A 27,784-nucleotide genomic window follows, 5' to 3' on the forward strand; every position below is an offset into this window, starting at 1 on the left:
ATCGCAAGGCTATAGCCAAGAAGAAGCCTAAGAGCAGATTGAGTTTCTCCCCATATTGAGAGCATGATACATAAAAATAGATTTGTACCTAAAGCTTCAAATTCCATTCAAGGATATTAAAACGTATGTTAGACAAACAAAAAAACCGCACATTTATTCATAATATAAGTACGAGTGAAGCATCTATTGCAACAGATTTTATGTGTTGTTGTGTGTGTCTGTGTGTGTGCTTGTGGGACAAAAATAAGGGCAATAAGGGTGTTCGTTTAGGCCAACGAATCGTTTCCCAATCGAAAAAAATGTCGCACGTACATACTGACTATTGTATATGAATACACTTGAAGAGATATAAACACACTTCCACGCAATCTCAATCTCAATCTCTCTCTCTCTCTCTCTCTCTCTCTCTTTCTTTCACTCACAAATTAACAGAGGATATAAGGAACTTTTTATTTCCTAGAAGTTAGGAAATAAGGAAATGTTTTTTAACAATGTTAACTAATAAGAGGAACCATAACTGAGGAGGATTTCAATACATAACAAAATAAACGAGACAGTTTCCAGAGATGGTCTGAAAAACTACTACTGGACTTCCAAGCTTATTAGGAAAGGAATATAAGCAGGAAAGCCTATAAAACAGCATAGAATGAAGGGAAGACAGCTTCCCACGCCAGAAAATTATAAATATTTGGATCTCATCAGCCGAATAACATCCCAGTTAGGCCAACATCCGGATTACTTTCAAGAACTGGGAGAGTGAAGCCTTCCAAGCGATTTATACATCCCCATATGAGACCCATTCTTGAGTATTTGGACCCGGCATGGAACCTCTTCTTAAATACAAACTCAAATTGAAGAAGGTCTGTAGATATTTAACAAGCCTCCTTCCTGCATTAAAGCGACAGCTCTGAAGAATGACCAAGGCACCTACAGCTCAGGAAAGGATCTGTAGGACAGACGTGATAACGATAAACAGTGTTAAAAGGAGAACTAACCAAGTAGTGAGAAGCAATGCTCAAAATACCAGTAAAACGAGGACACATAAAGGGAAAATGACACACAAAATTTTTTGTGTGTCATTTGACACGCAAAAAATTGTGTGTCCAAATGAGTCCTCTGACTCATTTGGTCACACAAATGAGTCAGATGTCAGAAGGAACTTCTTCAGATTAAAAAAATAGAGTTAAGAAAAAGGAATGGAAGAATAGGAAGATGCCAAGGTCAGTTCGATACACCTCGAAGTGGAAGAGGTGACTTCAATTAATAAGTCCACATTTGTACATAATGCCACCATGCCCTAGTGATGGGTCTTCGGCTCCTCAATCATCCTCGTAGTCTGAGTGTGTAACTGCCTGGGTTGAAGGTTGAAGGAGACTCTTCCTCTTGGGTGCCGTCGGAGGTCGATTCCTCTTAAAGAATCCAGCCTGAGATAAAACACAGAAAAAGATGTACTAGTTGATACTGAAGAGCCCGAGTACAGGGTCAAAGATTAAATTGGTTCAATGGACAATTTCAGGTATTTAACTAGAGCGAGAATAAATAATAATGTTCAATTATATATTTAAAATATAATAAATAATTACCTTCCACAGCTCTGTCTTACCTTCCACAGCCCAAACTTATTTTCCAGGGCAAAGTCTTACCTTTCGAAGACTTTTCAGAGAGACGTCTTACCGTCCAGAGCCCAATCTAACCTCCCATAGTTCAGTCTTACCTCACAGTGTCCAGTCGTACCTTTTTCAGAATTGAATTCTACCTAGAAAAGTCCATTCTCATTTTGTCCGAGTCCAGACTTACCTTGGAGAGGCCGAAAACTATGAGGATGACCAGGAGGACAGCGAAAGCCACAGCTAGGAGGAGAATCCAAAGGGGCACATCCCGGAAACTTTGGGGTTTCTGGTGGGTGAGGAAGATGGGGGAAGCAATTGGTTAGCGTAGGAGTGGGAGTGGGGGGGGGGATGTGTGTGTGTAAGGATGTTGGATAACGGGAGGATGTTACCTGTTATGTGGCAGGAGTCTGTGTTAATGTTTACCTCCTGCCCTCCTCTTCCTTCTCCTTCTCCTCCTTCTCCTCCTCCTCCTTCTCCTCCTTCTCCTCTAGATGTGTGCCTTTATGTGCATTATGTATGTCCAGGGGGTCGAGACGGAATGAGTTGGGCTTCACACACACACACACACACACACACACACACACACACACACTGAGGCTTAAACTTTCAAACATAAATGAGTGAAAATACACGCTCCACACAATGTCTTTTTGTTAAAAAAAAATTATAATAAAAACAAAATTTGCATACAAATGTATGTAAAGAGAATTGAAGAAGTTTAGATCTGAAGATTACCTGAGGCTTTTGTAAGAAGATCTGAGTTACTGCCGTGACTCTGGGGTTGATAATTGTAGTGTTGGTCTGCTTCACCTCCACCAACATCTCCGACGCCACGCTCACGCTCCTCACCGGCATCTGACCACCACAAGAACGTGAGAATTAAGAAGACTGAAGTTCCGGTCCCATCTCAAAAGGAGCTGCCTCCTATTGTCCCCTATAGAAGGCAGCTCAAAAATTATAATCAGCAAAACTCATTTACTAATAGTAAACTAACCGTACAAGATAGACAATATGAAAGACAATCCTGGGGAGAGCCAGCATCCTGGGTCACCCCAGGATGCTGGCTTCATCCTGGGTCACCCCAGGATGCTGGCTTCATCCTGGGTTAACCCAGGATGCTGGCAATCATCCTGCTTTAAAAAAATTATCTTAGATATATCACGGCAGTATGATTTCCATGTGTAATGGGATAGAATATACAGTAGTTATGTTATTGTGTATTTAAATGTATAATTATTATTATTTGTATTGTGTAATAATCCAGAGCTTTCCGGGTAAGAGAGGCAGGAGGAACAAAAAATCCATAGGTTGGGATATTTAGTTTTCTTGTGATTGAGAGGAGAGTGAGGGGAAGAGGTGTGTGTATTGTGCTTACCTATCTTGACCTGGGAATTAGAAGAAAATCGGGTACAGCTCCTGGACCCGATTCTTAGCAGTCAATCACAGCAGCCCCTCTCTCTCTCTCTCTCTCTCTCTCTCTCTCTCTCTCTCTCTCTCTCTCTCTCTCTCTCTGTGTGTTATGGTTACCTGATTGTGGGAAATGAGGTCCAGCTCTAGAGCCCGGCCCAATAGCTACTGTACCTAATTCGTTTATACCTTCTTTCATCATATCGTATTTCTCTTGTTAGTTTTACTACTTAACTCTGATAACCTTTCTTTAGTAATTTTCTTGCTCCCATCTGCGGGATCTCTTATTTTGCGTCAGCCCTTATCTTCTCCATCTTAAGGTGTCTTGTTCTGTTCCTTCACACATTCCTACTGCTTGTACCCTCCCATGATGACCTGGCCATTCCTATGCTACGTCTCTTATATTCCTTTATCCCCTCATTCCTCTTCCACTCTTCCTTTCCTGGATATGGTGTCCTATCTATCCACCACCTTCCTTATTATATCTCTTCCCAGTCTACCTTACCCTACTTCCTTGTACGTGAGGGAGGGGAGGACTGAGGGAAGGACTGAGGGGTGAGGGAACTCGAGTCGCTTCTCTCAATGGGACAGGTGGTGAGTGGGGGACCTCCATGCAGTCTATCTTCTATTCTCCAGCTGTTTTGCTACTCTGTGACCTATAGTGGCACCGGTGCCAGTGCCAGCCGACCAGGCACTGGCACTTTAAGGGGTAAGTACGGGTGTATTTTTATATGTGTTCACCTAATTGTGATGGCGGGGGCTGAGCTTTGGCTCTTTGGTCTCTCTGGTTTGGTTGTGTGTGTGTGTGTGTTTGACATTAGTGTCAGTGACTTAAGACTGCCTCTAGACTGACCTCACTGACTGCTGCAGTAATCAGGTGACTGGAGAAAGACACAGACACAGTCGCCTCCGCCTCCAGCAGCCCCACCTCACACCTGCACACAGTCAACACTTACAGTGGGGCCAAAAGTAATCACTTTCAGCTTCAATAGTTCCCACTGTACGTAAATTTCACACAAATAAATGTCTTCGAAAAAGTGCATTTTTCAGAGGGAAACACGACTTATGTGGCAACTATGCCTAAAAAGCACAACATACACACATTAGTAAGAAAGACACGTATACATATGTATGACTCACGTTAGGGTGCACACGTATACATATGTATGACTCACGTTAGGATGCACTTGGTCAGGTTGCAAGACAGGGGCTTGATATGGTCGTCCTTCGAATACAATCTGCAAGGTCAAGCTCAAGTAAGTTCCAAATTGTAGGATTTTGGAGGTGTGTTTGTGTACATGCATGAGGGCTTTTTCCTGTGTGTTTGTGTACATGCATGAGGGGCTTACTTAACTATGCACATTGTTACTGTATATCCCTTTGTTTATGAGTCTCGGTGTCTAGTATGTTACACACACACACACACACACACACACACACACACACACACACACACACACACACACACGCACTCACGCAATTCTCACCTCTTGTCCCGTAGCTGTGTGGTGTGGTTGGGAGCTGGAGACGCCACAACAGATTGGTTGGTGAGCATATAAGCCGCCTCGTCATACTCCTGAGGCAGGACATGGCGACGATGGATTTCTGAAAGATTGTGGGAATGTCAAGGTCTGTGTCTGTAACGTTACATAGTGGCTATCACTCTGGAAAAAGACTGTTTGTGGAATCTATGTCTGTGTGTACCTTGACGACAGCATGTACGACTGACCAGCTGTGTTATTATCTAGAAGGTAGTGAGTACGGGTGGCCAATGGTTTTTTTTTATCTGGTAGGCAGTGGGGTGTGAGTCAATGTGCCCTGGAAAGTACTGTGGGAGTGGTGTTGTAAAGGGTTCTGCACTTATAAGAAATAAAGCTGCCAGAATTTACACATACTGGGTATTGACCTCAACACTCTGCCAATGAGCTTGCTCTATTTATTGCAAGACATAGATAGTGAAGTTATTTATGTTGACATAAGTGGACTATTGATACCGCTGACTTGTGATTTCCACCGAAACTCTCCTTTTTTTAGATACTCATTAGTCCAGGGAACATTTCCTCAAGATCTGAAATGTGGGAACGTCGCTGGAGTCTTCAAATGAGGCGAAAGTGCAACAGGAAACAATGGAATAATGAGCCTCACTCACTCATCACGGTTGAAATATTCCACAATGTCATTGCTGTTGTGCACAACAGCACCACATCGCTGTTTTGTAATCAAATCTTACTCTCAACAGCGAGTGTGTCCTGGAGTGTGAAGCTGTTATTGTCTTACCTCGACCGTCGGTGGCATTAGCCCCGTCAGTGAGAGTGTCCTGGGGTATGAAGCTGGTGACAGGGAAGACTGTGGTGTTGTCAGGCCCGACGGTGGTAGAGTCAGAGTCTGTGGTTTTAAACACGCCAGTCTCCTGTGCGACGGAGGGCTGAACATGGAGAAAGGAAATTTAGTGTTTGAGCTCATCAGGAAGGTATCGATATCAGTATCATATTGTGTTTGTAGTATTGAGATGGTTATGAAGTGATTGAAGTAGTAGTAGAAGTGTTGTGATAACATTGGTAGAAGTTTCTGAAGTATAAACAATAGTAGTAGTTGTGGTAGAAGCAGCAACTGTGATGGTAGTATTAATAGCAGTAGTAGTAATAGCACATAGCATCAAATGTCACAGGTAGGAGGCCTGGTCGACGACTGGGCCGCGGGGACGCTAAGCCCCGGAAGCACCTCAAGGTAAGGTATGGTAGGCTCAACATGCAGGTGAGAGTAGTTACAGACGTCAAGGCAGTCATCATATCTTACAAGTCATTCTAAACAAACCAATAATATCTTCTACTGAAATTTTTCATAGATAAGACTCTATGCTTTTCGTATATCAACTGCAATTTACTTTTCAGCTTTAAGCTTGAACAAGGTGGACTTTGACGACAATTTAGACAGTCATCTGAAGAATGTTTTAAGGAACAGCAACATGTCTTAAATAAATGTAGTATATTAGTAACCCCAGACACACAATGTATTTGCATCTCGTCAACTTAAATTTGATGGATTATTAATAAAAATATAATTCAAACGCCAAAAGGACTTTGTGTGAAGAACGTTGATTACTACCTGCAGGTGGAAAGGGTTGGCGGGAAGGATGGAGCAGGTGACCTGGGACGGGATGACGGTGGGCTGCTCCATGTGGTAAGTCAGCAGCTGGTCATCGTGGTAGAGAGGCAGCTTGAACACCAGCTGGGGAAAGGGAAGAGTAAGTCAGCAGCTGGTCATCGTGGTAGAGAGGCAGCTGGAACACCAGCTGGGGGAGGGAACAGTAAGTCAGCAGCTGGTCATCATGGTAGAGAGGCAGCTGGAACACCAGCTGGGGAAAGGGAAGAGCTGGTCAACCTCGCCTGTTTCTACAAAACCCTCAAAGCCACCGCATGAACTGAATTACAGCTTCCAGGACCTCCAAGCCGTCAATGAACTGACCTTCCAGCTCTGACACTCCAGGACGGCTCATCAGCTGTCAGGACTCTCCTGACGCAGCTGTGACTCTCCAGGACGTCTCATACTCCAGTCATCAGCTATCAGAACTCTCCTGACGCAGCTGTAACTCTCCAAAAAGGCACATACTCCAGCCGTCAGAACTCTCCTGACGCAGGTCTGACTGACGGAGCAAAAGTCTTCTCAAATGTTACTTGCCTTTCTCTGATGTTCAGACTCGGGGTTAGTCTGCGATGTGACCTTGTGTTGTCTCACCCTAACTATCCCTGACCCGACAAGGTTGTGACCTATACTGCCCTGGTGACCTATGCTGCCCTGGTGACCTATGCTGCCCTGACTTACCCTGGCCCCGAAGACGGGACTCGGGCCACGGTTGGTGAGAGAGAACTCGTGCAGGAGATGAGGCCCGAGCTTGTTGACCGGAAAGGAGGTGTCGGGATCCTTCTTGGCCTTCTGCAGCTCCTGGCTGGAAGTCGTCTGGTTGACCACCACCGTAGCGCTCTCCAGGACAGAATACCTGAAGGAAGAAGGTGACCAACCTGTCATCTGAGGCCCACCTTTGAAACCAATTGGAATGGTTTTGTTTGTTCTTGCTCTCTCTTTCTCTCTCTCTCTCTCTCTCTCTCTCTCTCTCTCTCTCTCTCTCTCTCTCTCTCTCTCTCTCTCTCTCTCTCTCTCTCTGTCACTCACGCCTTGGTGTAGAGGATGGCCTTGAGGACGACGGGAACGCTGACGGTGACGTGGTTGTTGTGGGCGTTAGTTTCCGCCTCGGTGTCGCTGGTGACGCCGAGGGTCAGCTGGAGGGCGGAGGAGGAGCGGGAGGTCAAGTACGCCAACATCTGCGCCGCGTCGTACGCGAAGTGCAGAGTGAAGCTTTCCTGTAGTGAGGGAGAAGAGCATTAACACGGCAGCTACACTCCCAGTGTTGGGGGGGGCTAGCCTGCCTCACTACCAGTGTTGGAGCCCTACCCTGCCTCTCACCCAGTGTTGGGGGGCCTACCCTGCCTCACTACCAGTGTTGGGGGCCTACCCTGCCTCACTACCAGTGTTGGGAGGCCTACCCTGCCTCACTACCAGTGTTGGGGGCCTACCCTGCCTCACTACCAGTGTTGGGGGCCTACCCTGCCTCGCTCACCCAGTGTTGGGGTGTGGAACTTGGCGTACAAGCGCCCTGACCTGAGACATATGTCTAAAAAGTTAAATAACTAAATTTTGGGTTCAGGTCATCCCCATTTTGGCGGGAGAGAGAAAGAGGGCCCGAGGCAGTGGTCCAGGCCAGACAGAAACCGGACCGCGGGGCTGTGATCCCCGGAAGCTACACAAAGTAGACAGGTGGTCAGATAATTGACAGGTCAAAATGAGGCGGCCAAGTTGTTAGCCAATCACAGCACGGAACGAGGCTGGCCCGGGCAAGGTTATGCAAGAGGTAACACTTGGCGCCAAGCCGTCAGACGCCCCAGGATGGGGGTGACGGTTGTCACTCTTCTCTTTGTTATTGATTGATGAAGATTAAGCCACCCAAGAGGAGGCACGGGCATGAATAGCCCGCAATCTTTGTCACTGCCGCTCATATGTGTATGTGGAAGGTTGACTATTTTGGTGTTATTAGCTCGGTAAGTAAGAGAGAGAGTAGTTAATTAAGTGAATTATTCCAGGAAAGAATATAATTGCTCTCGGCAGCAACTGATCACCATCTCTGCTGTGTCTTCAGCTTACACCATCGACTCACCATCTCATCAGCGTCAATGAATTCAAAGATGCAGGTGAGGGAGTCGGCGATCTGGTTGACGAGTTGATGATAACTGCAGGAGGGGATCCTCCCTTCCCCCTCCACCCGCTGGAACTCGAGTCCCTCTGGATGGCGGATCTCAACCTCCACCTTGTAGCCGGGGTCGTCCTTGACTGTAAGCTCCACCTCCACCTCCACCAAGTCCTTCCCCAACGTCACCGGGCGTCTGCTCGAAAGAAGAGTGAGCAGACAACATTATTTAAGCGACTTGACGGTGGGGGGAGAGAGAGAGAGAGAGAGAGAGAGAGAGAGAGAGAGAGAGAGAGAGAGAGAGAGAGAGAGAGAGAGAGAGAGAGAGAGAGAGAGAGAGAGAATGAGAGAGAGAGAGAGATAATAAAATCAGCAAACGGCCGGAGAACAGTAGAGAGAGACAATCACTTACGTGTAGGCAACTATCTGCAGGTCGGGCTGGGCGAAGCAGGTGGTGTTGTCGTGGCAGAGAAGTGTAGTGTTGGTGGTGAAGGTGGCGCTGGCGGCGTCTAGCACCGGGGGAACTATCGTTACCTCGTCCTTCCCGTCGTCAGCAGCAGGAACTAGACTCACAGTGACGGAGGCACTCAGGCTCTGGCCGATGTTGGACCTCACTCGCTGCCACCAACACGTCACAAAATATACGAGTAATTATATGAACTTATAAGCATATATAAAGGTTTCAGAGAGTCAAAGTGCTGGCAATATTGTTGAGAAAGAAAACGTGAGATAAGACTTTGTTTTGTAGATGATGTTTTGCCCATAAGACTTCATAAGACTTGACAAAGATACACATCAGTAGTGGTTATGAAGGAGCAAAACGGAGGAGGTTAGAGGTTAGTGAGGCGAAGGTTGTGTCAGGTCAGAGACGGATTATGTGTTACTACTGATGTTTTGTAAGTATTAATTTAGAAGAGGTAGCTATAGTGGTTGATGGCTGCAATGTCTAGACTCGTCTTCAAATGTTTTTTTATTTTCTTTGATGAAGAGTTCAGCATCCCTGATGTCCACAAGGTGTTGCTTCTGCATCCTGAGTGTGACTCAAACATTCTTGTGTTATCAAGACGTGGCACATCAATCAACAAAATTTAAATCCTCCTCCTCACTTAAACGAATAAACCAGACGACCATAAAAGGTACACATTAATTCATAAATTGTTTCATAAATAAATAACCATTAATCAATAAATTTAAAAAAAACTCGAATAAAACTAATGATTAAAATAAAGACTTCCCTTGACCAGTCATTATGTAAGATGACTACTGACCTTGTAGAAGGCCTGGACCGACCAGGGACTGCGCTTGTCTCTGAAGTTGACAGTGCGCACTGGCGCATACCTGTAATACATAATTGCAGGTACAAAAATAATTCAAACTACAGCAATATAACCAAAGACAACTATTGTGTTTGTCTGTACGAAAGAATATTTATGATCCTATGTGTATATATTCATATACATATCTTCCACCCTAGAGAATACTAGTGTCTTAAAAAATATCATCATTGGTATGACAACTTTTGTTCCAAAGTTTCTTGTTATCCAACTTGTCATTTGTCTTGTAGCTGCTTCAGTTAATTCATTAACATCTAATTATTTTTGCAGAGTTGTTGGCCTATGGGGGCAAGGGTTGTCTTGTCAACCTGTGATGGTGCCCATACCCTGGGCACTATGTACCAGCCGCAGAATTAAATACCCCGGCGGGTGATAATGGCGTACAAGATGAGCAGCCAAATGACGTCTTGCACAAGAGACGTGACAGAACCTCGACATCACAATCATTGAAAACTGTAACTGGCGATTGTCTGAAGTCATATTCCTTGGAGCTAATTGTCTTTTTTATCTCTCAACGATGCCTTGAAGATCCCTCTTTCCAGTGTCTCACTTCTAGGCCACTGAGAGGCTGTCGTCAGACTAGACAGGGTAGGGCCATGGTAGACCTACATATTCCATACAGCTGCAGAGCTGTAAACACCAGATAACGTCTTATGATGTTACAAGTTCATTTACATATGTCTGTATGCTTCGGCTATTTCCTCATATTATTATTATTGCACACAGAAATCAATAGAAGCCATGAGGAGTTCTTTAGGGCGTATGCCTGGGAATACCTAGTGTGTAGGTTCGAATTCTCATCATAGCTTCAACTGATTTTCTCATTATTCATTATTATTGTTATTATTATTCTACACACCACTTGTTTTTACTTATTATTGCTAATTAAATCATTGCTATTTATTAATATTGGTATTATTACTGTTTTAAACTCAAAAAAGTTCATTTAACAGGTGTTCGGATTATATTACCTGTGGTCATTGTTGATCTTAAATCCGAACAGTGAGTTGTCCTCAGGTCCCTTCAGCACGATCTTGAACTGCATCCCTGTGTGTATAGTGATAGTAATGGTGGTTGTGGTGGTGATAGGTGGTGGTGGTGATGACTGAGGTGTTGGTGGCTGTGGTGGTGGTGCTGCTGGTAATGTTGATGATATAGTCCCTATTGTGGTGAATTGTGGTAGACTAGGGTATGGTAGTGGTGGTGGCGATGAATCTGACGTTACCATATAAACTATTACACCATCACAGCCGTGAAAACTGTAATGGAAACCCTTCGGACTTTAACTCAATAATTCTGTCAATTTCACCTCTAAGACATGTATCGAAATATTGATGTAATTTGTGACATGATGTAATTAATTTAGCCATTTCATTACAGGACACTTTCGTCAGGTGAAAGAGAATTACCGCCTATTGAACCCTGTTGTTGTCGTACACTTATATCATTGAATGTTATGTGGCTGTCATACACTCATGTCGTTGAACGTCCTGTGGCTGTCATACACTCATCTCGTTGACCGTCCTGTGGCTGTCATACACTCATATTGTTGACCGACCTGTGGCTGTCACGCACATGTCGTTGACCGTCATGTGGCTGTCATACACTCATATCGTTGACTGTCCTGTGGCTGTCATACACTCATATCGTTGACCGTCCTGTGGCTGTCATTCGCACATATCGTTGACCGTCATGTGGCTGTCATACACTCGTATCGTTGACTGTCCTGTGGCTGTCATTCGCACATATCGTTGACCGTCATGTGTCTGTCATACATCATGTCGTTGACCGTCCTGTGGCTGTCATGTACTTACTGAGATCGTTGAACTTCTTGTGGGTATCGTAGGTGAGGTCGACCTCGAGGTTGAAGCAGACGCCCTTGAAGGACCTGTACCCCGCGGCCTCTACCTCGCAGCTGTTGTCCTCGGCCATTATCGTCTCTGAGGCGAAGGTCACACTGCCTACCAACCTGATCACCGGCGCTGACCTGACCACCACCGGGGCACAGCCAGTGGGCACCAGGGGCACAGCCAGTGGACACCAGGGCACAGTCAGTGGATACCAGGACACAGCCAGTGGGCACCAGGGGCACCAGCCAGTGGGCACCGGGGCATCACCCAATGGGCACCAGGATATGATCCAATGGGAGGAGGAGAAATAATAGACACAAAATGGTAGATAAGTTAATTAGATTATATCTGTATTAACATAACAAACTTAAGTCAACAAATATACACTAACACGATAACAGACATAAACCGCTATCAATAATTTACCTTATCAGCAAGGCCGTGTCCGATTCCACGGCACCAATAATGAGGTCTGGGTAGCCATTGTCATCGATGTCGAGGCCGCCATCTAAGCTGAAGCCGAAGCCACGCATCATGCCCGAGAAAATGGACGCTTCTATCACCTGCGGGATATGTATATTACAGTGCCAATGTAAACATGTATACTGCAGCTATACACAAGCATTCACATATGTATACATCAAACGTATATACAGGGCATAATAATTTAAGTCAGATGAAGGTACAAAACAGTCTAATATATGTATATGTCACTATATCTTCCTATGTGGGTAGACAGCTATCGTAAGCGGTTCCTGTGAGTGGGGTAGACGGGGACCGTCCTACCTGTGAGTGGGGTAGACGGAGACCGTCCTACCTGTGAGTGGGGTAGACGGAGACCGTCCTACCTGTGAGTGGGGTAGACGGGGACCGTCCTACCTGTGAGTGGGGTAGACGGGGACCGTCCTACCTGTGAGTGGGGTAGACGGAGACCGTCCTACCTGTGAGTGGGGTAGACAGGGACCGTCCTACCTGTGAGTGGGGTAGACGGAGACCGTCCTACCTGTGAGTGGGGTAGACGGGGACCGTCCTACCTGTGAGTGGGGTAGACGGAGACCGTCCACTCCGCCGTTGAAGACATAAACAGCGCCCTGTCCGTTCACACCTGCATAAGGCGCTGCTACTGCAATGTCTGAAACATTTATGTCACATCAGTTTATGTTATAATTGTACACTTTATTATCCTTCGTCATATCTTTTCTCTATTTCCCATCTTTATTATGTATATATTTTGCTACACTCAGTCATGATTAATACTTTATTATACAATATTTTCAGTGCTGCAGAGGAGGCTGTGTAGTACACAGTGAACGGTGTGTGTGTGTGTGTGTAATACTGACCATGATATTCGTCTTGGTCAATATCGCCCAGGGAAGTAATGGCGGCCCCGAAGCGACCCCAAGCCTCCACCCCCGTCAACTGTGTTGGTGGGCGCTTGTCCACGGCCTGAGGGGGAGAGGTGTAGTGAGGGGGGAGAGGTGTGGTGAGGGAGGAGAGGTGTGGTGAAGGAAGAGAGATGTGGTGAGGAAGGAGAGGTGGGGTGAGGGAAGAGAAGGAGGGAGAGGTAGTTGTTGTTGTTTTAGATTCAGCTACTCGGAACAAAAAGTTCCAAGTAGTACGGGCTATGGTGAGCCCATCGTAGGGAGAGATAATTCACCATTTCCTATACACATGAAATAAAGAGGCCCATCACAAAAGATGGTGGTTTTAATAGTCATAATAACAGAAGAGGTTTAATGTGAGACATTTCCTGGTTACTGAAAGGTTGTCCATCAAGTTCAAGTACGTTTACCGAGACTATAAAATACATCTCAAAAGGATAGAGTAGCTTAGGCTATTTCTACCCTCCTTCAAAGATTGTACATTCCGATTATTAAGGAAAGAATTGATCTATAAATATATTGGGATATATTGTCTCCATGCCCATGTACATTACACTAGCATCATGGGTCCCTTGCGTGCAGTATTACCATTCCTGCGATCACCGTTACCCCTCATAAAGCTCACTATTCGCAGGTATTCATCCGAGTTTAACGGTTGCTTTACTAACTACAGCAGGTGTATCTTTATAGTGTCAGCCAATAAGGATATACATATTTGCCTTTCATATTCCCCGACTCCTTCTATAGACCTGTGGTTCTCAACCTTTTATTTTTTTTTTTGCCCCCCCCAGATCTCCAGTCCTAGCAGTAATGTCTACTCAAATTGTTTAGCTTGGTGTTTGGGCTTTGATAGGTTTAATCTGAGTAGTTTAGGTTGAGTGGGAGGCAGAGCTATGTCCGTGAACTACGCTAGACTTATCTCACTCCTGCTGCTCGCGTCACAGCTTTCTTTATAACTCAGTTAAAAATATTATGATTGTATCTAATGTGGATAAAATTGTTGTGATAACAGCTTTGTTAGCTGGACCATTACATGATGTAACTAAATTACTTTTCACTCTCCTGTGATTTAACTGATAGTAAATGAATCTTGTATCATTTTACTTGTTCAAACCTTAATGCACTGAATGAACTCGCTTAATGCAGCTTATACTGTGGATAGAGACTTGACCCTCACGAGAAATAGCACCACAACTATACATCTTATTCTATATATCCACATTACATGTAAAATAATCTCCATAAATGTGTTGTTTTTTCTTATTGATTTAAGAGCAACGACGTCACAAGTGACGGATGTCGTGTAGGGCACAACTTAAAGCCTTGTGGCTTTATACACGTCGCCTGTCGTTGTTAAAGTTACAGTAGTTTTCCGCCGACGACTGTACCTTTCTGCAGATAAAACACATTGCTGGGCAGGTGTTTGGTGACCCATTGGTGACCCACGGGGAGGCGAGCATCCGACACACACACACACAGCCAGCAGGAAGGCTATCAGTACCTAGTGACCCCAGACGATAAGGCGTGAAGCGTTCTATAAACTCTTAGTGGGTTCAAGAACGCTACGACGTCTCCGGCTGACCTCCGGTAGAAGAGGAGGCAGCTAGATTTACACTACGCCACGATAGCACTCCAGGTCACTAGGCTTTGTATCAGTCCGGGTCGTATAATAGAGATGCCTGACCGTAGTATCGAGCCCCAATGGTCAACTCGCGTCCCGGGTTTCAGCAGCCCCCAGGCAGAGCAGGTGTCCGGAGGTCCCCTGGTCGTCAATTATGACCCCAGGTGTCCCACCATGCATGTGGAGCAGGAAATTACAAATCCTGTTCAAGCAATGATCTTCAAAACAATCGAGAAGTTGTCTTTAAATAAGTAAACTATAACTTTAAAATAATATCTAAATAGTTTTCGTTCCTCTTAAACGTCTAAAATAACATAACGTTATATATATGACAAGAAAAAGAATAAATATTTAGTAATGAATAAATCCTTTTCACAACAGGTCGGAGTACGTAAGAATAAGTAGGAATAAGGTCCCACACTAGGCTCCCTGAGAGCACATCACGCTGCTACAGGGACGTCAAGCAAAACAAAAAACCTGAGCTGTCACGAGGGCAGACCGTGGTACCACATTTACATTTTAATGAAAGCAATTAAATATAAATAGTGTCCTGGACTCTATTGTTTATTCATTAATATCAAAACCGTTCACATAACCTTACTTCAAATTTGTGATCAACGCAGTCAGCTCTCAGCCGCTTTGCGCTGTTCTCTCAGCAGTAAATAGCCACTTTGGACTTAAACGATGCTTTCCTAGAAAGACCTTCATAAGCGGAGCAGGTTTTCTGTATCCGACAATGGGATACGAACCCACGCTCACTACACCTCACCCAGAGCCCTGGGACCTCTCCTCGCCTGCCCAGAGCAGCACACTGCCTCTAAACTCGTAGTCCTTTCACGCTAAATAAATATTACACGGCTCTACGAGTCTCAATTGTCCTTAGTGCGGCGATAATATCACAAGGTTAAGACACAAGTCAAATGGTTATTCAGATAACTATAGAAAGGCACCAAGCCAGAAAGGCTATTTAGAACCGTATCTTATTTGAATAACAGACCATTGACAGAGAAGCAAGCCAGTTGAACAGCTTCCCGTATACCACATACATTTAAGATAAGGGGGGGGGGGGGACTACAACAAGCAATTACGTCCTCATAGACGTAAAACAATACCACAGTTAAAGTGCTTGCTAACTGAGTATTCTAGTAACAATCACCACAGCATTCGCCAAGAGCACCATGGACTTACCTTGACCATGGGAGCGTAATAGACATAAACCTTGCCGGCGTCAGGAAGGAGGGAGCCTGCCACTCCTCCAGCAGACAGAGGAGCTCCCACTAGGAGGTCTGCGGCGCCATCCCCGTCCACGTCTGCTGACCCCAGACAGTAGCCGAAGTGCGCCCCCACCTCCTGCCCGTACACTGTGTATATTGGCCGGATGTTAGCTGTCATCGCCTTCGGGTAGATGTTCACCTGCAGGCAAGTTGGGGTCACAGTAGTTGACTGAGAGATGCCTTGGGGACTACTCTCTTGAATCCCTCTGGCGTCTTGGGATTACTGGGTTGAATCCCTCTGGCATCTTGGGATTACTGGGTTAGATTAGGTACTAGGCTAGATTCGGACTAAATCCCTCTGGCGTCCGAATACTTAAGTCATTGATTTGGGGGTGGTAAGGGTGGTGGTAGTGGTGGTGAGACAGTAGTACTGGTGAGGATTGTGATACTGGTAGTGGTGGTGAGATGGTAGTGACAAGTTGGGGGGGGGGTGCTGAGTGAGTTGATATAACAGGGGGACAGAGAGAGTGAGTCCATGGTACAACTGTGACAAAATGTTCACGATTTAAATTAAAAGCAACAACAATGGCAGAGACCTGCCCCCCGGGGAGACACAATACACAGTCAGCGGCAGACGACGACTCACCCTGCCGATGTAACTGCCATAATTGACGGTGGAGACAGCGATGGAGTGGCTCCCGTTGTCAAAGTTGCCGAGCACCAGCGCCCAGCCCTCGTAGGAGTCGGTGTGGTCCAGATTCTTGGGCTCCTGAAGACCGCTTGACAAACGGTTCGCGGGGCGCCCTCCTCTGGCCTTGATAGAGCTTGAGAATACCATTCCTGCCAGGGAGGACGCAGGAGCAGCAATAGCAGGTGGATCAACAGGAACAAAAATGTGTTAATAGATAAACGAAAATCTTAAAACAATAATTATATCAGTTTATGGTTAAATTCTAGCTCCTTGGTTAGACTCAAGCTCTATTGTTAGAGTCTGGCTCTATGGTAAGAATTTGACTTTATAGTTAGTCTGGCTCCTGAGCTAGACTCTGGCTCCTGGGCTGGACTCTAGCTCCTGGGGTAGACTCACTCACCTTCGCCGTTGAAAGCGGTCGGTCCCCCCATCACCACATAACTACCCTGCAATATGCAAAGTTTGCAATGAGTGACACGGACACCAGTGAAGAACCACTACCAAAACATTTGTTATGTTCGTGTATCGCTAAATCCTCCATTATCGTGAGCAAGCACTGTTGTAATGGGCTTCTTGTTTGCACACTTTAATAATTAGGCATTGTATACCTGTCCTGTTAGGGATTGTATTACTGAAATCTTCACTTATATTATGAGAGACTTACATATCTGTACTGAAAAGTTCTTTTCACATCTGTACAATAAGGGATTTTCACATCTATAATGTCAAAGACAAGTATCCCTACCAGAGACACCTGTAACAGGTGTCGTGGGGGCTCACCGTATCGTCCAGAGCAGCACTGAAGCCCAACATGGCGTTCTGGATTGTGTTCAAGATGGGGGTCCGATCTGGGATAGACAAGAACCAAATGGGTCGATTGACAGTGAGAAGTGAATATAGTGTTTGACGGTGAGTAAAGCTGTCAGGTCAGTGTTGTCATACTTACCGCAAGAGGTCAGGTCAGTGTTCTCATACTTACCTCCAGACGTCAGGTCAGTGTTTTCATACTCACCTCCAGAGGTCAGGCCAGTGTTGTCATACTTACCTCCAGACGTCAGGTCAGTGTTGTCATACTTACCGCCAGAGGTCAGGTCAGTGTTGACACACACACCAGACGTCAGGTCAGTGTTGACACACACACACACACACACACCAGACGTCAAGTCAGTGTTGACACACACACACACACACCAGACGTCAAGTCAGTACTCACACTTACGTAGTAACTAATTCTTAATGAAAGATAATATAACTAGATATTTCAAACGATTATATGAGGTAAACAAATGTGAGGAAGAGTGGACTTACGGGGAAAGGGCAGGTGAGTCTTAGGGTCTGAGTCCGGACTTGTCCTTACAAAACATGCCCCTCGAACCTCTACACTGGCACTTTCATACCTTGGGTAGCGGGGGGCACACGCCTGGGGTAGAGGGGGTGGGGTAAGGAGAAGGATCATTAGAAATAATTTGTTTAGTGTCAGAGTGGTTGATAAATGGAATGCATTAGGCAGTGATGTGGTAGAGGTTGACTCCATACTTGTTAATGGCTATTAGTCTTGGTGACAAAGGTAGAAATTATTAATGAAGGATGTGGATAGTCGTGGTGGTGTTGATAGAGAGGGAGGAGGTGTGTGGCTGCTGGGTAGTTGGAAGTGGTGCTGTTACGGAGGGGCGGGGGAGGTTCTGGCAGTGAGGGATGATTGTGATGATGATGATGGTAGGTGAGTTAGGGTGATAGTGAGAAGAGGTGGTGATATCATTATTATTGTGGTAAACATTATAAACAAACACATACACACAGAGTGACCCAATGAAGGAAATGTTTGCCCAAGCTTGGGAGGACACCAGGAGGGAGATGCGGGAAATGAGGAATACAATAAGCAACCTACAAAGCGAGCTGATAGCAGTAAAGGATGAGATAAGAAGCCTCAAAGAGAACAATACTCAAGCTCAGCATCAGATAATCTTCCCAAAAGAAGATGAAAATGTATCGATGGAAGGGACTGCCACTGTGCATGCAACATTTGCAGAAATGCCGAGAAACGAGCTCAGAAGCAATGTCCACAGCGAAGGAAGTAGCCATGAAAGCAGCTCCCTCACAGGAAGCAGCAAGGTGCACTAGTCAGCTGCTGGATAGAAAAAGATCAGTTGCAGCAGTTGGGCAGTGATAAGAAAATTAAAGAACAGAACGGCTCCAGTAAGACAGAATGGAATGGTAAGGACAGAGTGGTAGTGAAAGAAATACTAAAGGGGTTACAGATGGAAGGGGTTTAACAAAGCATTGATAAGGTTTTCAAGTTAGGGTGGAACAACAAGGACAGAGACCGCCTGATTAATATAGTGTTTACAAACGAGACCACGAAAAAGGAAATTCTAGCAAGGAAGAGCCAACTGCTAAATAATATGAGAGGACACAAAAAAATATTCCTCTAGAGGGAATTCCTCAGTGTGAGAAGAAAAGCAGAGGAAAAAGTATGAAAATTATATAGCAAATAAAGCCAAGTCCGAACCAAAGCTGCTCTACAGTCACATCAGGAGGAAAGGAACAGATGATGAAACTAAGAACCGGTGAGGACAGGTACACAGAGAATGACAAAGAAAAGAGATTCCAGGAGGTCTCCACAATAGAACGAGGTGATGTCCCTGTGCTAGGAGAGGTGGCAGTAAACCAGGCGGCCTTGGAAGGGTTCGAAATTACCAGAGATGAGGCTCAAGTGCCCGCAAACACATACAGATAAGGCCACAAGGATGGGCCACTCTCAGAACAACACAGGATGGGCCACACTCAGGACAACATACATGTAAGGCCACAAGGATGGGCCACACCCAGAATAACATGCAGGATGGGCCACACTAAGGACAACAACTACTCACAGCGAGGAGGGACACATCTTGCTTCAGTGTAGACAAAGAATGACCAAATCCCATGACGTTCTTAGGCCTCCCTAACCCAGCCTTCTTCTCCTCCAGCTCCGCTGTCACCTGCGGATCCCCGAGGACGTTCAGAGCCGCCTCGCTGAAGTCTGACAACATACACACACACAGATGATTAAATTGTTGTTTTCATCAAGATGAGTTCTTAATATTTCCTCTAAAGTTTCCTTGCTTTCCTCATAAAATATATTTCATAAACAATTCACTCAATTACTATAATATATGTTATAAAAATTATCTCTAAAGCCATATTTATTCATTAAAGAGATTTAAGCCATCCGAATGACTGGGTTTATTCTCATAATTTATATGACGTGTATTTATCGTTGAAAAACATGTACTTGAAAGCTTTATTATTAATAAAAGACACAGTTAACGCAAATAGAATTAGAAAAGTAAACACTGTGATATAATAATGATTCTAGGATTATATAATTAGATTATATAATATATATAATATTATTTATTATGTATAATATATAATTGATGATAATATAAATGATCATAATTGGTCATGTTATATCATATAGTCACGCCATCTTTAATAGTCCCGTCATCAATTATAGTTCATATTTATGATGCCTAATTGTCAAGATTTTGTTTGTTGATTTATTTATGTTCTTGACCAAAATTTTTGTTCCTGACTGGGACAAGTCAAGAACTGACTTGTTCCTGACTTTTGTTCTCTCAGCTTTGCTCAAGCTGAAAGACTGACCTAGGCTTAGTTGCCAAATTAATCTTCAAAGATGATTAATAAATTAATCATGTACTGGTCACTTAAGCTGACTTAATTATTATTCCAAAACAATTGGGAAATTATCTAGATATTTGAGCAGATAAATTATAAAATACAATATTGAATGATAACTTAAATTTCTCTACATTACTGAATTAACACCAAGTCTTGGAGAAGAGGGAGGGTGAAGGTGGGGGGGGGGGGGGGGTGAGACTTGGTGGGGGAAGAGACCGGCCTCTTCCTGGCGACCTGACCTAAGGCTTGTGTTTCTTGATTCCCCATCTCTGCTCTAATTCCTGAGGAATGAACCCGTCCCAACTGTCCAAGGCAGAACTACCACTCCACTGCATGTTTTGCTCAAGGGCGTATCCACACTACCTTCAATTCAAGCCACCTATCTTAAACGGCTCAGACTGTTACACTGTTGTGACGGTGTCAGGAGACGTCAGGACTCACCAGCTGTGGAGACGGTGGGGAGCCTGGCGTCAGGTCGACAGACAACGGGTCCGTCAACGTCGCAGAAGAAGATGTTGCCCAAGGTGACCTGCCCTCGCCCCGAGGTGCCGTTCCTACCGCGTGGGGCTCCCACCACCACCCTGGGGAACACCACCAACACTCATCACACAGACTGGCCTCAGAGTTACTGCGTAAATGATGAGTTCATGTGGAGGAAGAAGCTGGGACAGTGAGTGTCTGTGGTGCCATAGACAGTGAGTGCCTGTGGTGCCACAGACAGTGCCTGTGGTGCCGCAGACAGTGTCTGTGGTGCCACAGACAGTGCCTGAGGTGCCACAGACAGTGCACGTGGTGCCACAGATAGTGAGTGTGGTGCCACAGACAATCACTGTTGCTCTTGTTCTAAAGCCTTTCTTTCACTCTTCCTTTATATTACTTATCCTTATCTCTCCTTTCACGTTCCTTCTATTTGGACTACATTTTCTCAATAACATTCCCAGTTTTCCCAGAGATTATGGAGGACAATCTTGGTCTTAATTTTCCCAGTAGAATGTTTAGTTGTATATTGTTGTGTGTAGCTCTCTTTCTCTCTCTCTCTCTCTCTGCATCTTCTCACTAGTGATGTGTTGTCGTCACACAACCCGTCACACAGACCGTCACACAGACCGTCATACAACCCGTCACACAGACCGTCACACAGACCGTCACACAGACCATCACACACAGCCCGTCACACAGACCGTCACACACAGCCCGTCACACAGACCGTCACACAGCTTACCTCTTAACACTGGCGTCGTCCGACCAGAGGGCGACGCTGAACCCGAAATGTGAGTTTGGCGGACCGTCCATCCTCCTGGAGTGGGCGGGAGAGAGGTTGTAGCCGCCCACTGGGCGGGGAGCCACCAGCGCCCACACTGCCCACAGGCCGCCCACAACCTGCAGCCAGGCAGGGGCCGCCCTGCCGCACCCCATCATAATCTGAGAGACATAATATTTACAGAAAATAATGAAACAAGATTATTAAATGAATATATATGTAAGTCAACTTGAGGCTAGATATGGTTTCTCATTTGTGTGTGTGGCCTTTGCCTGCTTTTACATATGTTTTACTACATATGTTTTCGGGGATAAGCCCCATCTTCCTATGTTTTTTTCTTATGTTTTATGTCTTATGTTTTGTTCTCGGAGACATACAGTCCCCGTGGCGTAGTGGTAAGACACTCACCTGGCGTTTCGCGAGCGCTTTGTCCTGGGTTCGTATCCTGGCCGGGAAGGATTTACTGGACGTTAATCCATAACTGTAGCCTCTGTTTACCCAACAGTAAAATGGGTACCTGGTTATTAAACGATTTGGCAGGTCGTATTCCGGGGAACACAGGATTAAGGACCTGCCCGAAACGCTACGCGTACTAGTGGCTGAACAAGAATGTAAGAACACTTGTAAATATCAGTAAAATAACAAATATATATGTTTTGCTGTCGACAAGGCGGAAATAGTTATCTAGGCATCCTGTTTCCCAATGATTGGATATCTTCCAGGATGCAACCCACAGCAGTCGACTAACTCCAAGGTACCTAATTTACTGCTAGGTGACCAACAGCATCGTGTGTAAGGAACCTCGCCGGAACATCCTTCTCCCTGCCCGAGCATCGAACCCAGCACCGTGCGGTTGCGGTACGACCTACACTAATATCTATAACTGATACAATTAGCCAGAACAACACATTCTATGTTTTTCTAAGCAACTTAAACACGAACTGTCAGCTGAGACGCCGTCCCCTGACGATATTGGAGAGGAAGTCAGTCACACAAAAGTTAGCGTACGATAACACAAGTTTTAATGTGAACATTTATGATATTCAAGCTTAAATCACACGATCATGTTATTGTTTACACTCACTTACGACATGACATTAAGAGTATAGCAGTGTTCAACCCTTCAAAGTTATTAAATAAGCCTCTTGGACTGCTAAATGCTGAAATATAAAGATTTAAAATCCTTGATTTATCACCAAGATATGACGTATTATCCTGCTGGTTGTTCTCCATCCTCTCTCTCTCTCTCTCTCTCTCTCTCTCTGCCTCTCTCTCTCTCTCTCTCTGTCTCTGTCTCTCTGTCTCTCTATCACTCTCTCTCTCTCTCTCTCTCAAAATTATGGTTTCTGGTGCTAGGGTGCAAAGTATTATGTTACAATGGGAAGAAAATACTGAATGTACTCTGTGAAAAACCATGATATTGCAGCTTTAATTGAAACACGGATCAATAAAATAATATATATGTATTCCCACAAGTGCATGCTGACCAGTGCTACTGCAGCAAATACTAAACCGGCGACCTCACAGTAACGAGATGCATTTATGAAAAGATCTTCTGGAGCAAGGCGTGCCTCGGACGAGCGTCCAGGGTGGTCCCAGACGCGGGAGTATTATCCCATGGACCGCGATATACTAAAAGTTGCACATCCTGGCGTCCGCCCAAACTCACTACCAATTCGGAGGCGCGGAGCTGGTTGCATATCAAATTTTGTTTTGGGCACAAGCTCGCTACCTCCAAGTCCAACCACTTGGGCTGGACGGTAGAGCGACGGTCTCGCTTCATGCAGGTCGACGTTCAATCCCCGACCATCTAAGTGGTTGGGCACCATTCCTTTCCCCCCGTCCCATCCCAAATCCTTATCCTGACCCCTTCCCAGTGCTATATAGTCGTAATGGCTTGGCGCTTTCCCCTGAAAATGTCCTTCCTTCGCTACCTCCAAATTCCTATAGGTGCTTCAGACAGGTGCCAGGTTGTATAACTGTTCAGTATATCGTGGTTCACAGGATCAGGCGGGTGTCTGGGGCAACCCAGGACGTTTGTTCGATCCCGCTGTCCTGCTCCAAAGATTTTATCATAGTACTGGGAAAATCATAATGAAATTCAAGCATTTTTCAAGGGTCTTAACAATAGTTATCACTAAAAAACAAAATTAATGATAATTAATTAACTAATATTATCATACCAATGATATACAGCTAGGTAACCATTATTCCCATGATAGTGTTAGTTAGCTTAATTAAACATTTATAAGTCTAATTATAAGAACATCTGCGTAGACTATGTTAAAACCGAAGTAAAGTAGGTTACAAGAACCAGTCCTATTCAATATCTATTTTGATTTTAAATATTCTAATTAATGTTATCAAAGTTTTAATGTGACAATCTTCCAACAGGTAAATAAAGTAAGTAATTATCAAAAGAAGGCGTCATGCCGGAGAGACTAGGTAGCACCACGGGTAAATGAAGAAGCTGGAACCAACCTGTATAACAGTTTACTTCCCGGTCCAACCTGAAGACTTGGCTCACATACACAGTCTTCACAACAGACCAGAGCTAAGCACTTTTTGGGTTTTTAATATTTTTAGGGCACGCTAATTTAATTTTGATTAAATCTGATTAAAAGGGAAGGGGAAAAATGGCTAGATTGCGTCGCACACAGGATATCCACTTGCCGTTGTGACAAACTGATAGCCACGTGTCGTAGAGGACTTCTGACTAGCTTCGTTCTTCGTTATCATAGTATACATTTTCCCCTGATATACATGCACATCAGGGCAGCATGTATATACTGATAACCAGAGCAATCATATGATAACAAGCGACATTTGAACAATTTACTTATGCAAGTTGGAAGCTCATACGGAGACGTTGTGTCATATTTCTCTGATATCCTTCGTGCGTTCATGTATTGTTATAACCATCCATGACCCTGAGTCCTTCAGCGTAACACTGTTCCTGGCCCAGGTGTTTAGTCTTCGACCGGAACATCTGCCCCAGCTGCTCAGTTCCAGTCGGTGACATCTGTGGCAGGTGTTGCTCTCCCAGTCTGGGACGTCTACGCATCATTCATCACGGGTGTCGAACACTGGGAGGGTGAGCATGTCGTATGGGGAAGCTGCAACTGTAGCCAACGTCGTCTCTCATGACGAGTGTTCACGGAACGACGTCGTTCACGGAGCGTCGAGTTGTACCAGCGTTCCTACTGTAACCGAGTCATGATTCAAGCAGTCACTAAGTCGATAAAACATGCGCGAGTAACGCTGAATCAGCGTCGAATTAATGTTGATTTAAGCGTTACTGGAGCATGCTTCTGCCCCGCTGAGTAACTATATAAAGTGCTATCAGCCTCTGGGGGGCTAATGGTCAACAAACAAGTATACTTTAAGCTTGGACACAGTTCGGGTAGGTAATACACTCTCAGTGTTTATACAGCGAAAAGCGAGGGTTCCCTTTTCCCTGTGTATATCCCTCCAGTTAAAGGCCGGTCTTTATATATTGCATATATGATGGTCGTGTTTATTTAGTTGCACAGTTATTATAGATTTATGTCTTTTTCGCGCCAAGTTTGATCATTATTTCAATTATTTGTCATACTTTTCTATTTATTCTATAAATGTGTTTTGTACTTTCCTTTCTCACTTCAGTTCAATGGATGGCATAAATGGAGACTTTAAGGGTTACGCTGCCCCTCAAGCGGAAGCCTAGCGAGTCCACGATAATACTGCAGCAGCCTCATGCTTCTATTTACATAGATCTTCCTCTTGGAAATATTATTCTTAAGAGGTTAAGTAGCATAAAAAATTATAACGAACATCCTCACTTATTTTTCTTACGTAGTAACGTTTTAATGTCTACATTCGATCATCAATCCTACAAAAAAAACAGCAAATTACCAATCAAAACACAAGCTAAAAGAGTACAACGATTTATATAAATCAATAAATAACAAAAAATATAGAGATAACTTTATCAAGAGATTTAAAAGGTTTAATAAGTAAACACTTCAGTGTATTACTGAGGTGACTCGGCGAGAAACAAGCCAACTACCCCAAAGAATAATCGATTCCTAACGAAGCCATTTAAGATTAAAACATTTTTTCGCCAATTGACAAAGCGAGTAACGCACTATATAATTGCTATTACTGTAATGATTGAAATGGGATGACCAGAAAATATATAATTCTAATAACCAAACCAAGTTCATTTAAAAATGTTTTAGCATACAATGACCCAGTGGCCAACTGCGTATAATGAACCAGTGGCTGGACCACGCTTGTGGGGATTGCTCCTTCACTAATCACTAGCGAAACTAGCCGGGAGCTTCGTGATTTATCTCAGAGGAAAAACTTTTTTTCTCCTCACAAACCCAGTTTTTCATCCATTGCCCTCGAGACAACAAGGTGACTTAATACGGGTCATGAGACAATTTATATTGGGATTTAAGTCTCAAACGAGAGCGTGAAACCGGTTTGGTTAGCTACGAAAACTTTCCGTTTCTCATCGAACACAATCCGCCAACTAAGAAAATAAGAATTAAGGAAACTGATAAAGGCCTATTGGCCCATACGTGGCGGCTCCTATTTATGTCAATTTTACATCCACGTCTCTCACTTTGACCTGGATTCGAATCTAGTCCATACACCAAAATATGTCCCTGACCGGGGTTCTATCCCCCCCCCCCCCCAGCATAGATAAAAATCTAAAACTACAGTTTTCCTCACAGGGGATGAGTCAAAAATTCAAAAGGTTCACCACCTGATTAACTGTCAACATATGCTGCTAAAATGCTCCTTAATAACAGCAGTATTTTACTAGTTGGCGTCGATTATATATTACGGCCACGAAGTATAATCAAAAATTGGTAATGGGTGATCGAGGTTTTGTGCACCTTTAGTCCAATTCACATATGATTCAAGGCTTCACAACCCGCCGCTCGACACAGCCCCGGGATCACCGACCACCAAATGAGGCCTCCTCGAAACAAAGGGCTCGCTGAATGCTTCACTCCACCACCACAATGGATCAAACACTGCGGTGATCCCAGGGCATGCAAGCGTAGCTCTCGCTTAATGCAGCTCTCCCTGACAAAATGTTTTAATCCCTCAACTGAGGGCTATTTGCACGAGATTAAATCCCTTATACAAAGTGTTTGTGGATGCTGTTTTATCCCCCAGAACGATGGATTTCAACGTTTATAATTTACGAGCACCACATAATCCTGTTGACGGAGACAAGAAACCTGTACTTGAGCTTATCGCGGTGTACCCTTAGCCACGTACTGACGTATCCTCAGGATGCATACCACAACAGTTATCTAACTCCCGGGTACCTATTTACACTTAGATAAACAGAGCATTAGGCGAAAGAAAACATGCCCAACTGTTTTTTTTCTGCTTGAGAATTGAACCTATGTCCCTCAGTTACGAGCTTTTAGACAAATAAAACAAAATTTTGCTGGGCGTCGTTTGAAAATGTCTGATTAGTTGTATAGAGCTCTGAGTTGTAAAGAGGTTGTACAGAGTCCTGAGTTGTATAGAGGTTGTAGAGAGCCACGCAGAGAGACCAGAATCTGGGGAAGACGTTAGATAAGATTGTTCTTCGTCTGTCAGAGCCTGACTTACAACTTTTTAAGGCGGAATGTTATCTTAATCTGTGCCTATACGCACATGTGTGTATGGCATGCGTGTGTGTGTCTCGCGTGTGTGTTCATATCTCGCGTGTGCGCGCTTGCGGTTTTATACATGTACAGCGAAATTAATACCTTGTCCGTGGATCCCCGGCGAGAAGAGAGGCTCGCCTCACAAGGACAACGCCCGCCAGGCCGAGCAGGGGATAGACATGGAGGTCGAACACCGTGCCAAGCTGGAGTATCACAGAGCACCAGGTCGAGCAGAGGTAGCCGAGGTCTCCTAGCTCCAGGTCGAATAAAAGGTGTCTCGAGTTCTAGATCAAGCAGAGACAGGGTGTTCGATCTCTAGACCGAATAGAGAGAGGGTGTTCGACCTCTAGACCGAGCAGAGGTAGGGGTATTCGAACTCTGGATGGAGCAGACGTAGCTTGAGTGTCCAAGCTGTACTTGGTGACACACTGAGCCTCCATCCGCTGCCTGGCGCCCTCCGGACAATCAGTGTATCCGGTCAGTAATGTTTTACTTTAACGAACCACTGAACACATGTATATGTAATACAGGAGGGGAACGAGTGTGTATAGAATAGTGTTACCAATTTATCAAAGAACGTAAACAATAATAGTGAGAGTTCAAGAGCTAACACAACCCCACAAAACGAAGAGTATAATTGGAGGGAAGATAGGTAGGTGGTCTTGGACGTGAAACACCCATCCCCCCCCATCTCCCACTCCAATATCCCCCTTCCAACTCCCACCCCAACACCCAATCGCTTACAGTAGCAATGTTACTTGACTCGATAAAGACAATCCTTCCCCATCCCCTCATTAGCGTGATAGCAGTCGGGCAAACCACTTGAAGATG

At 44.7% G+C, this 27,784-nt stretch overlaps 1 protein-coding gene across 5 annotated transcripts; it reads right to left on the minus strand.

The window, feature by feature from the left end:
* Nucleotides 1-128: 128 nt before the first annotated feature.
* Nucleotides 129-27,642, minus strand: LOC123768368 (integrin alpha-8). Of its 5 annotated transcripts, XM_069336318.1 has the most exons (28): nt 26,253-26,405; nt 21,702-21,738; nt 21,255-21,454; nt 20,474-20,613; nt 19,222-19,370; nt 17,657-17,768; nt 17,129-17,196; nt 16,749-16,794; nt 16,304-16,497; nt 15,632-15,856; nt 12,781-12,886; nt 12,475-12,572; nt 11,867-12,003; nt 11,405-11,577; nt 10,562-10,637; nt 9,525-9,594; nt 8,669-8,874; nt 8,227-8,452; nt 7,188-7,375; nt 6,840-7,014; nt 6,123-6,245; nt 5,295-5,442; nt 4,505-4,622; nt 4,193-4,255; nt 3,871-3,952; nt 2,346-2,465; nt 1,798-1,896; nt 129-1,424 (listed from the first exon to the last, which is right to left on the minus strand). In XM_069336318.1, the coding sequence occupies exons 3-28, from the start codon at nt 21,449-21,451 to the stop codon at nt 1,320-1,322; spliced, it is 3,444 nt and encodes a 1,147-aa protein (XP_069192419.1). In that variant the 5' UTR covers nt 21,452-21,454; nt 21,702-21,738; nt 26,253-26,405; the 3' UTR covers nt 129-1,319. The 5 variants fall into 5 exon arrangements, with proteins under 5 accessions (XP_069192419.1, XP_069192415.1, XP_069192416.1 ...); XM_069336314.1 differs by lacking the exons at nt 21,702-21,738; nt 26,253-26,405 and adding an exon at nt 27,056-27,642; XM_069336315.1 differs by lacking the exons at nt 21,702-21,738; nt 26,253-26,405 and adding an exon at nt 27,092-27,384.
* Between the last annotated feature and the right edge of the window lie 142 nt (nt 27,643-27,784).

The sequence above is a fragment of the Procambarus clarkii genome, chromosome 35 (assembly GCF_040958095.1).
Source record: "Procambarus clarkii isolate CNS0578487 chromosome 35, FALCON_Pclarkii_2.0, whole genome shotgun sequence".
NCBI lineage: Eukaryota > Metazoa > Arthropoda > Malacostraca > Decapoda > Cambaridae > Procambarus > Procambarus clarkii.